General features: G+C 40.5%; 1 protein-coding gene and 1 pseudogene across 1 annotated transcript in view; both read left to right on the forward strand.

Annotated features, from left to right (window-relative positions):
• Positions 1–12,411, forward strand: part of LOC132231077 (coiled-coil domain-containing protein 7-like) — a 94,549-nt gene that overhangs the window by 47,252 nt on the left and 34,886 nt on the right. The window contains exon 6 of the mRNA XM_059689609.1: positions 10,251–10,337. Within this exon, the coding sequence (XP_059545592.1) occupies positions 10,251–10,337 (87 nt within the window). The remainder of the gene's footprint in view (positions 1–10,250; positions 10,338–12,411) is intronic.
• On the forward strand, positions 2,838–3,358 carry LOC132243116 (jun dimerization protein 2-like; annotated as a pseudogene).

The raw sequence follows: 12,411 nt of genomic DNA on the forward strand, positions 1-12,411 counted from the left end.
GCTTACTCATATATTTAAATTCCTCAACCCTGCTGCAAGTGCATGCACCTTTCTCTTTTCTCTTTCTTCACTAGCCAATTTTTTTTCTTGTTGGTGTTGCTTGTTTGATATTTTGTTAGTCTGGTTGTTTTGTTGTTGTTTGTTTTAGTTTTGTTTTTCATTTTATGCTTTTATTTTTCCTCTCCTTGCTTATTCTCTTTTCTGCTAATAGCTTAATTAGTCTCACTCACCAAACTCAGGCCTATCTTCTGACTACTCTGTTCTCCTTTTCTGAAAATAGATGAATATATAGATAGATAAATAGATTAAAGAAAGGGGAACTTTATTGAGTATTTGATTTTTTACTTTTCTTCTTATACACTCATTCTCTTTCTACCTCCTCTATATTGAATTGTGACCATTACCCCAGTCATTCAATTCCATTACCTTACCTTCTGGAAATAAGCTCTGCCTTTTCAGATTCAGCTCCCCTCCTTTTTTTTATGGGGGTTTGTTGTTTGCATTTTTTGGTTTAGTTGTTGGTTTGTGGAGTTTTCTCCCCATATACATATATATTTTTTCTTTCTTCCTTCCTTCCTTTCTTTCTTTCTTTCTTTCTTTCTTTCTTTCTTTCTTTCTTTCTTTCTTTCTTCCTTCCTTCCTTCCTTCCTTCCTTCCTTCCTTCCTTCCTTCCTTTTTTTCTTTCTTTCTTTCTTTCTTTCTTTCTTTCTTTCTTTCTTTCTTTCTTTTTTTTCTTTCTTTCTTTCTTTCTTTCTTCTTCAGTCCCATTCTTTTTTCTTTTCTCTGTTACCTTTTTTTCTTTTCTCAATATCATTTTTCGTGCTCTTTTCTTTCCCCTAGCTCTCTTTTGTCTGGTGGTCACCTTACTTTGGGGTTATTGGTGTTGTGAATACATGCATGTTTTGTTCCTTCTGTGTCATTTCTTGTTGAGTTGTATTTTGTGCCTTTTGGTCAAAGTGGTAGAGAGAGAGCCACATAACAAGACACCCTGAGATTAGTGAAAATGGGAAGACAGAGAAACAGCTCCCATACGAATGAAAAGGAGGAATTACCAGAAAAGGTAGTAAATGAAATGGATGCAAGCAATCTGTGAAAGAAAGAATTCAGAGCAATGTTCATGAGGACACTGAAAATGATGGAAAACAAATTCAACAACTCAAGAGGAAATGAAGAAGAACCAAGATGAAATGAAGAATGACATAGTTGCAACAAAGAACACAATAGAAAGCATCAATAGTGGACTAGCAGAAGCTGAGGGAGGACTGCATCATTGAGAAAAAAGACTCAGTAGGAAATTAACCCAAGCAAAGCAGAAACTGGAAGAAAAAAACTTAAAAAACTAGAGATCCTAAGGGAGCTTTGGGACAACACCAAATGAAATAACATCTTTATAATAGTGATGCCAAAAGGAGAGGAAACTAAACAAGGAATAGAAAACATTTTTGAAGAAATAATGATAGAAAACTACCCTAATATTGGGAAGAAAAAACCTCACACAAGTTCAAGAAGCTCACAGAGTCCCAAACAATATGAACCCAAAATGACTGACACCAATACACATCATCATAATTAAATTGGGAAAACCAATGACAAAGTAAGAATCGTAAAGGCTGCTAGAGAGACAGAAATTTACCTTTAAGGGATCTCCATTATACTATCAACTGATTTCTCAACACAAACACATCAGGCCAGAAGGGAATGGAATGAAATATAAAAAGTGATGCAAAGAAAGAGACTAAATCCAAGAATACTATACCCAGCAAGGCTGTCATTCAAAATTGAAGGGGAAATGAAGAGCTTCACAGACAAAAAAGTGATAAGGGAGTTTGTGACCAGCAATGCAAGAAATGTTAAAGGGTCTGCTATAAAAAGAAGAAATAGGCAGGGAAGAAGGAACACAGGCATCCTATATAATAAAGAAGTAATACACAAATTGACCATTACTCACACAAGATGGCCACCCCCATTTGGACACAAGATGGCTGACACAAGATGGCTGGCACAAGATGGCTGGCAGGGGAGGGCAGTTGTGGGCAATCAGGCCAGCAGGGGAGGGCAGTTGGGGGAGACCAGTCCTGCAGGGGAGGGCAGTTGTGGGGGGACCAGGCCTGCAGGGGAGGGCAGTTGGGAGGGACAAAGCCTGCAGGGGCATCTGTTTGTTAGCTGATCTGCCTTAACAGTAAAGGAAGTTTTTTATGTTGAAATCAATTGAATTCTGGAATTAATTTGAATCCCCCTTCTAAAGGAGCATGGATTCAAGGAATTATTTAATTCCAATAGACAGCAGGAATGCATGTTTTCTACTAAATATTTGATTCAAAAGGAAATTGCATGATCAATATGTGTATCATTGTATTTTGGTGCCTATAAAATGTTTTAAAGGAATACATTCCACTGTAGTAGCAAAAAGGAGATGTGTGTAGGGTCCCAATATATTTCAGTATGATGATACAGAACATGTTAACTCAAATTTTACAGAGCAAATGAATAGTGCCTGGAATCCTATATAATAAAAGCCCAGCGATCAGAATGACCAGAGACCAGAACCACCATAGCCCCTCACCAGGCTGCCCCCCCCCCCCCAGCAAGCAGTTAGGGGCAATCAGCAGGCAGGTAAGTAGTTGGGGCGATCAGGCAGGCAGGAGAGCAGTTGGGGGCGATCAGGCCAGCGGTTGAGGGCAATCAGGTAGGCAGGCGAACAACTGAGGAGATCAGGTAGGCAGGTGAGCATTTGGGGGTGATCAGGTAGGTAGGTGGGTGGTTGGGGGTGATGAGGCAGGCAGGAAGAGCCCTGAAATCAATCACCTCAAAGGGGGGAGACCCAGGCAACAGCCTGCTGTTTCTGCAGGGCTGGAATGCCACTCCTCCTGCTATGATGCCGGGCAGATTCTGACCCTTTCATGACTACAGGCTCTCTGCCAGGGCTTGGCCCCTTGACTGGACTCCCCAGCTTGGCCCTGACTGCAGAGGAGTTGAAATACACGGACTTCCACAACATTGGGGCCATTATTGCTCCTTTGCACTTCCTGGAGGTGAAACTGGGCAAGAGGCCTAAACCTGTGAAAAGTGATCTAGATGAGGAAGAAGAGCGGAGGGAAAGGCACTGGGAAAAGAGCAAAGTGTGGCAACCCCATGCTGGAACAAGAAGAAGGAGGGGAAGGAGTTTCTGTAGCAGGAATCTGAGTGGCTGGACCTGATGAATGCAGAGCTGAAAACCCAGATGGAGGAGCTGAAGCAGGAGTGGCAGCAGCTCATTTTGATGCTCAACTGGTATTGCCCCACCTGCATCATCAGGACAGGGTTAAGATCCCTGACTCAGAAAGCAACCCCACTGCTGGAACAGCTAGAGAAGAAGTGACCATGGGCTGAGATGAGGAAGAGGAGGAGGAGGAGATGAGGAAAGGGAAGAGGAGAAGATGAGGAGATGAGAAGAGGAGGAGGTGATAAGGAGAGGAGGAGGAGGGGCCCAGAGGGCTCTTCTTTGCTGTGTGAAAAACTCTTCAATGAGGCTCAGCACAGCCAGCATAGGCCAGACTTTTTTTTTGAAACTCATATCAGCCACACCAGGGAAAGAAATCCAGGCTTATTAAACCCAGGACCAACCGCTAAGACCAAAGTAGTTCTGAGGGGATAGGGCGGGGCGGGGATTCTGCCTAGGGCCAGGCTTGCAGGAGGCAGGACAGAGGCTCTGGACCGGAGAGACGCCCAGCCAGGCAGCTGTGGGCACTTCTCTGGCCTCTCCGCCAGGGCACCCACCCAAAGGACCTCTGAGCTGCCAGGAAAAGCCATGAGTTGCAACCAAAATTAGGCTGAGTATGGAACTCAGAGTGAAACTACAATTTGCCTGCCCCCAGCCCTGACCCTGACCTTGACCCTGATCCTTATGCAAGGCTGGAAAAGGGCACAGTGCAAGGCCCTGTATCCACCCACCGTGGTCCAGCTCAGTTCTGCCCAGAGTGGCAGCTGGAGTGCACCCTCGCCGGCCCTGATGGAGTTGCTGTGGGCATGAGGCATGGGTGCCCTTCCAAAGCACATACTTACTAAATGTTTACAGACTGGCTGTCCTGGCAGGGCTTTCAACTGCACATGTTTTATATACTTTCTTTTTTAAAAATATTTTTTACAAAAAAAAAAGATTTTATACAATCAATATATAAATGGATTTCTATATTCACTTGATGTGATACAGTATAAATATGCTATGGCTTGTTCATTACGAACAGATATTCAGCAGTTATGGCCATTGCATGTAACTTCTAAGTACTGTAGTATCTGCATGTTGGGGGTGGCAGGGGTGTGGTGCAGTGCATTTCCATCCTGGTAAACCCTTCATAGTACTCAGTTCTGTATTGCTCAGTAAACACTCTTACTTGAAAGAAGAAAGAAAGAAGAAAGAAAGAAGAAAGAAAGAAAGAAAGAAAGAAAGAAAGAAAGAAAGAAAGAAAGAAAGAAAGAAAGAAAGAAAGAAAGAAGGAGGAAGGAAGGAAGGAAGGAAGGAAGGAAGGAAGGAAGGAAGGAAGGAAGGAAGGAAGAAAGAAAGAAAGAAAGAAAGAAAGAAAGAAAGAAAGAAAGAAAGGAAGAAAGAAAGAAAGAAAGAAAGGAAAGAGCGAAAGAGAAAAAGAGAGAAAGAAAGAAACAAAAAGAAAGAAAGTGGGAGGCCTAAACCACCGGCCTGGGACACTATGGCAGGTGTGTGGCCGGCCAGCAATTGGCTCACAGAGGGAGGCCAAGGCCAGCCAAGCCATCGTACCCCATGCCTGTTGGCTACAGAGGGTGGGGACCGGTGGCAGAGGAGTTGGGGGTGGGCAGCACTGCACAGATAACAAGCAATGGCTATGGTGGGGGGGGGGGGCAGCTGCCTGCAGCCTGGGGAAGGAAAGCCCCAATAGACCCTGATCTCAGACCAAGCCTAGGCACCCTACCCAAGGGGTTCTGGATTGTGAGAGGGTACAGGCGGGGCTGAGGGACGCCCTGAGTGCACAAATTTTCATGCACTGGGACTCTAGTTATAAATAAGAAGGCTAACATAAAGTTGCAAATAATACACTTTTTCTTCTTTTTTCTCTTAGCTTCTTCAGAGGACACACAGTTATATAAAAATAAGTAAAACTTTATATCATAGGTGCATTCAGTACCGTCATCCCTATTTGTCTGCAGTTTTCATATGTGCAATTTCTGTTATTCATGGTCAATCAGGAATGGAATATATCAAATGGAAAATACCAACATGTGTAATACCCTTTGTAATACTTTAAGCAATAAAACTAAAAACAAAATACCAGGGATAAATAATTCATGAATTTTAAATTATTACTATTCTGTGGAACATAGTGGATCTCATGCCATCCTCCTCTCTCCTACCCAGGGCATGAATAATCCCTTTGTCCAGCCTATTCACTCTGATAATGCTACCTGCCCTTTTGTCACTCAGTAGCCTTCTCAGTTATCACATGGGTAAGCACTGTCATGGTATTGCAGTGCTTATGTTCAAGTAAACATGATTTTACTTCATATTGACCCAACATGCAAGAGTAGAGATGTTGGCAGTTTGGATATACCAAAGAGAAGCCAGCATTTTTATCAGAGGTAAGTTTATATAGAAAAGCTCATAATACATTTAGGGTTTGGTACAATACACAATTTCAAGCATCCATCCACTGGGGGATCTTGGAATGGATCCCTCACTGATAAGGGGGGCCTGCTGTGTAATAGTAGCACAGAAACAGGAAAGAAGTAAGAGAATTATATGGGATTAGCATTTTTAGATCTCCCTGGTATTTATTTAGTATCAATCGAAAGTAGATTCTAAAAGGATCGATGTTGGTAGTTATACAACGCTGAATACAAATTTTAATAACCATTTAATTTTACACTTTATATGGGCAAACTGTATTGTATGCCTATATAATTGCTAAAAATAGCTCTCTGAACTACAAATAGAGATTAAGGTAAGTTTAAAGCAGTGTCAGATGGAGAAAAATTAATACCTGGAATCAACAACCTCTCTCTCTGCAGATCCAATTAATACTTCAGCTTCGTTAATGTTAGGTCATAATCTTTTGATAATATATCTGATACCATTACAAAGACCCCATTTACTATTGAGATTTCTCAATAGCATGATGATTGCACGCACTTTCTTTTTTTATTTTTTTTAAATTAAATCTTTATTGTTCAGATTATTACAGTTGTTTCCCTTTTTTCGCCCCATAGCTCCCCTCCACCCGGTTTCCACCCCACCATCTGCCTTACTGCCCCTGATCCTGTCCTCATCCATAGGTGTACGATTTTTGTTCAGTCTCTTCCCACACACCCCACACCCTTTCCTCTGCCCTCGAGTAGAGATAGTCCACTCCCTTTCTATGTCCCTGATTCTATTATATTCACCGGTTTATTCTGTTCATCAGATTATTTATTCACTTGATTTTTAGATTCACTTGTTGATAGATGTGCATTTGTTGTTCATAATTTCTATCTTTACCTTTTTCTTCTTCTTCCTCTTCTTAAAGGATACCTTTCAGAATTTCATATAATTCTGGTTTGGTAGTGATGAACTCCTTTAGCTTTTTCTTATCAGTGAAGTTGTTTATCTGACCTTCAATTGTGAATGATAGCTTTGCTGGATAAAGTAATCTTGGTTGTAGGTTCTTGGCATTCATCACTTTGAATATTTCTTGCCACTCCCTTCTGGTCTGCAAAGTTTCTGTTGAGAAATCAGCTGACAGTCATATGGGTACTCCCTTGTAGGTAACTGATTGTCTTTCTTTTGCTGCTTTTAAGATTCTCTCTTTGTCTTTTGCTCTTGGCATTTTAATTATGATGTGTCTTGGTGTGGTCCTCTTTGGGTTCCTTTTGTTTGTGGTTCTCTGTGCTTCCAGGACTTGTAAATCTATTTCTTTCACCAGGCAGGGGACGTTTTCTGTCATTATTTCTTCAAATAGGTTTTCAATATCTTGATCTCTCTCTTCTTCTGGCACCCCTATAATTTGGATGTTGGTATGCTTGAAGTTGTCCCAGAGGCTCCTTACACTATCTTCATATTTTTGGATTCTTTTTTCTTTTTGTTTTTCCAGATGGGTGTTTTTTCTTCTTCGTATTTCAAATCTTTGACTTGAATCTTGCGATCCTCTAGTCTGCTGTTGGAACTCTGTATAATATTCTTTATTTCAGTCAGTGTATGCTTAATTTCTAGTTGGTCCTTTTTGATAACCTTGAAGGTCTCACTAGATTTCTTGAGGGTCTCACTAAATTTATCAGCGGTTTCTAAAAAATTCTTGAAAAACCTTAGAAGTGTGGTTTTGAACTCTATATCCAGTTGTTTGCTTTCCTCCATTTCTGTCATTTTTGATGTGTTTCTTTGTCTCCGCATTTTTTATGCTTCCCTGTGTTGATAGAGTGTCTTTCTGTGCTAGGTGTCCTATAGGGCCCAGTGGTTCAGCCTCCCCAATTACCTGAGGTGGACACTCTTGGGGCACCCCTTTTGTGGGCTTTGTGCACATTCTTGTTGCAGTTAAGCCTTGATTGTTGTAGGTATCACTGGGAGGAATTGACCTCCAAGCCAATTGGCTTTGAGAATCAGCTGTGTCTGCAGTGGGAGAACTTCTGTGCTGGAGACACCCTTCGGGGGCATGACTTGCTTCAGTGGGGCTTTGGTGCTCACTGAGTCTGCCCCTGAGTGTGTCTTTTATGGATCTGAGGAGTTGTAATATGGATGGTCCCACTCTGACCACTGGGTACACTTGCTCTTGCATCTCTAACGAGGTGCTAATTTAGCCTCTGCCTGAGGCTACCCAGCAGGAGCTATAGAGAGATATGCAGATTCCTCTTCTTTTTTGGGGGTTTGGAGGTGCCCAGATGAGGCCCAGCTCTGAAACAATGCAGGCTGCTATGGGGCATTGGGCCATCTTTTGGAAGTTCTGGGTCTGTCTGGCCCAGCTGCAGTTTGTTAGGTAATTTTCAGATTGCAAAGGGCCAGCCTTTCATATGGAAAAGCCTCTGGACACAGCTTGGGTGGGGTGGTGTCTCAGGGGATCAACAGGGTGGAGCAAGCAGCTATGGCTGCTCCTCAGTCCTACCCTAAGAGGCCCTGTGTCTCAGTGTCCTGGTAATCTATGCAAGCACCTCTGAGAGAAAGCCACCCTCAAGATCTGCCTGATGCCAGACAGTCCAGTTTCACCCTGTATGATCTGGGTCCCCGGATACTCACCCAGAACTGGAGTCAGGGCTGTGAGGAGCTTGAGACTCCCTCCTGATTGAAAAAGAAAACTGTATCCTCAGTTGCCAGCCCTTTCCAAGTGTGCCTCCATACCTCTGCACTTTATTTCCACACCTCCTCTGAGTCTCAGTGTGCTTTTCTCTTTCCTTTTAGTTGTAAAATTTCCTCTCATCCAGTCTTCTTGTGGTTCTGGATGATGTCCGTTTTAGTCTTTTAGTTGTGTTTTTGAAGTGGTTGTGCGAGGCAGCAATTTCTGGTGTTTCCCTATGCTGCATCTTGGTTTCTCCTGATTGCATCCACTTTCAATTTTAATTTATGACATGGCATTCCTGAAGGAGTAATACTATTAATAAATTCGATGGGAAAATTTTCCTTTTCAGCATCGTCTGTGGAATCAATGGAATCATCACTCAAATATGTGTGAAAATCTGCATCGAGTATATCCAAAATTTCTTCATTTAATTTTTGAACATGCTCATTTTTTGGACAAAAAAATTGCACATTTATATATATATTTTAATATTATCTATAGATATAGTATTTCCAGAGGTAGCTTCAATATTATATCCATTACAAATCATTTCACTTCCACACTCCGCTCCGAGGGCGGGTTCCTGCCTGAAACCTCGCCCTCCAGGAAACAGCTGGGGGAGGGCGCAGCCATTTCCAAGACGACCCCTGTAGGACTGACTTCCTTCCAGTTGGTCTCAGTTCTGGCCGTACTGTTACACCCAGGGTTTTTATATAAGTAGATACTTTGCATACTTAATTATTCTGATGTGGTGTTTTTTACTTATTACTAATGGAGAAAGACCAGAGCAGCTGATAAATATTGGCTAATGTTGCTTAGTGTTGTGATTCTCTACCTCATGTATCTTTCTTAACTAATCAACAAATGAACTTTTTTTTTTTTTCTGTTCAATATGGGTCTGCTGTGTAATAATACCATAACTGGGACACTCTCTGTAAAGAAGGTGTTATGGTACTTCTTGGCAGGCAGATTCATAGTGCAACCTTTTATATTTCTTCATGGGCTCAGGCATTACTTCAAAGCAAGAAGTCTGATGTGCAGTGTCAGGACCATAAGATGTTTCCAACTACACTTGCAGGGTCCACTAGAACTGACTTCCACTCCATACATTGTTGGCCCTGAAGTCCACTTTAGTTCCTGAATCCAATTTATCCCTTCCACAATGCTAATTTCTCTTTAATAACTTTCACTCATTTTTTTTGTCACTGGACCAAATTATTGGTTGGTAATTATAGGAGAAACATTGAATCATATGAAAACTCCGGTGGAAATGGATCCAACCAGTATCCTGGTACTGCTGAAAAATTAACAATTTCTTCCTTGCATGTCACAAGGTCTCCATGCAAAGGAACCTTACAAGGCATTTATTTCTCAATCTGATCAATGTCTTTATTCTCGTAATCATTGATATCTATATGCATTACAGATACAAAACCTAATGGGTAATTAAAATGTTTCCTGGTGAGTCAATGCATTTCTGGCTCATGGTAAGTTTCTGTGACTGTACAGTCGGTGGTGTGGAACTTGTCAGTTAGTGAAAAAAAAATAAGTAAGCAATGAAACAAACAGTGATGTTCTATTTCATGAAGTACATCCCTACAGAAAGAGTGTGCATTTAATGTAAGTCTGCAAGTAATTTTATGATCATAAATTCACTGGGATGATTTCAATTACCATAATAAAGAATTTATATGGAATAAGTGGTGTTTAAGGAATTATGAGACATAGCTTCTAAAATGTATATCTATTTTACTATTTCCTGGTTATTTGGTTTTGGAGATGCCACTAAAGGTCTCTGAACATCAGCATAATATGGCTGACATATTTATTCCATCTGTTCCAATATATGTTTTCGTGAATTTGCAAAAGAAAAAAAATATTTCAATAAAATTTGATAGGGTAGATACAACCAACACATAGGCATACTCATGGAAACATATATTCTTATGTAAATGATTTTTACATAAATGATCATATTGATGTGCTTTTAAATCGATGTTTCAGTAGGGGCTGATGTAGAACGCTCAACTGATGAAAATGCAGGTGGCATAATAAAGGGACAACTGAAGACACAATCAATGGAACTGCTTGGTAAGAAGAAGAATTTAAGAAATAAAATATGTCGAGTTTATTCATACTCTTGGAGTTGAATTAAGTCTGAAATGTAAAGAACAAAAGTACCTGTAGGTTATTATTACATGGAGAAAAGTTTTGATGAATACCCTCCTTTAATTAATTAAATTCTTGCCTTAAGTGCAGGCATATCTTGGAGATATTTTGTGTTTTGTTCCAGAGCATTAGAGTAGAGTGAATATCAAAAAACATAAGGTACAGGAAATTTGGCGTTTTACAAAGTGTATAAAATGATGATTACACTATGCTATAGTCTATTCTGTGTACAATAGCATTTTATCTACAAAAGAAAATAATACATGTATTTAATTAAAAATACTTTATGGATAGAAACAGATAATAACCATCTGGAACTTCACTGAGTAGTAATTATTTTGATGATGTAGGGTGTTACCCCAATGTTGATGGCTGCTGTTGGATGAGACTGGTGGTTGTTGAAGGCTGTGGTAGCTGTGGAAATTTCTTAAAATAACAATAAAGTTTGTCACATCAACTGACTCTTCTGCTCGTGGATGAGTTCTCTGTAGCATGCAAGGCTGTTTGATAGCATTACTAGTATACCCACAGTAGAACTTCCTTTAAAATTGGAGTAGTACTCTCAAAACCTGCCACTTCTTCATCAGCTAAGTTTAGGTAATATTCTAAAACTTTGCTGTTAATTCATCAATCTTCTCAGCACCTTTTCCAAGAGTAGATGCCGTCTCAAGAAACCACATTTAATCAGATGGCAGCAACAATTCAGACTCCAGATTTTAGGCTCCAGTTATTATTTTAATTGTGTTGATATTTCCAACACCTCACCAGTTATTTCCTTGATGGAATACTTGAAATTTTCAAAGTCATTTAGGAGGCTGTAAGTAACTTCTTTCAACTTCTGTTACGATTGATATTTTGACCTCTCCTGTGAATCACAGGTTTTGTTAATGTCATAGATCATAGTGCACCTGAATATTTTAGAACTTACTGAATGTTTACAAACATTTTCTGAATGTTTACAACTTACTTTGTCCAGATCCATTTGGGCCATTATTATGTGGTAGCTATAGCATATTGAAATGTGCTTCTCATATAATAAGACTTGAAATTACTCAGAATTACTCATCTTCACACATGTGCGTCAGAAGGGATGTAGTGTTGGGTTGTGTGAAACACCATTAATCTCATTGTTCTTCCCCTCAGAACTCTGGGGTAACCAGGTGCCTTGTCAATTTGCAGCAATATATTGAAAAGATTCTCTTTTCTGAATGGTAGGTCTTAACAGTGGACCAAAATATTTAGAAAATTGTGTTATAAGGAGAAGTGCTGTCAGCTGGGCATTGTTGTTCTCATTATAGAGCACAGACAGAAGACATTGAACATAGATGTGAAGGGTCCTAGGATTTTTAGAATGGCAAATGAGCACTGGGTTTTAAATAAACTCACCAGTTGCATGAAAACTTCATGATTTTGTCAGCCTGTTGTTTGAGACTCTGGAGGCAGTCACTGACTTTTCCTCCCTGGCTATGCTGGTTCCTATTGCTGTTTTCTTCAAAAATAAGGTTACTCTGTCACCATTGAAAACCTGTTGTGTGGTGTGGTCACCTTCACTAAGTGTCTTAGCTAGAGCTTTTGGGTGTTTTGCTGTGGCTTCTCCGGAGCACCTGCAGCTTCCCCTGCACCTTTATACTTAAGGAGATGGCTGCTTGTTTTCAAACCTCCTGAAACAATCTCTATGAGCTTCAAAACATTTTTGGCAACCTTCATAGTATTAAAGGGAATGAGGGTTTTGTTCTGGATTTGTTTAGGCTTAGGGGAATGTCCTGGCTGGCTTGATCTTGTATCCAAACCACTAAACTGTGCTTCATGTCAGCAATAAAACTGTTTTGCTATCTTATTGTTCTTAGTTATCCCTGGTTTAACACTTTACTTTTCTTTAAGAATGTCTCTGTATTCACAGTCCAGCTTAGTGCCACCCCCATTCAGCCTGTCTCAGCATTGGCATGCCTTGCTTACTAAACTTAATAATATCTAGCATTTGAGTTAAGCGAGAGGT

This window comes from Myotis daubentonii, chromosome 1 (assembly GCF_963259705.1).
Source record: "Myotis daubentonii chromosome 1, mMyoDau2.1, whole genome shotgun sequence".
NCBI classification, from domain to species: domain Eukaryota; kingdom Metazoa; phylum Chordata; class Mammalia; order Chiroptera; family Vespertilionidae; genus Myotis; species Myotis daubentonii.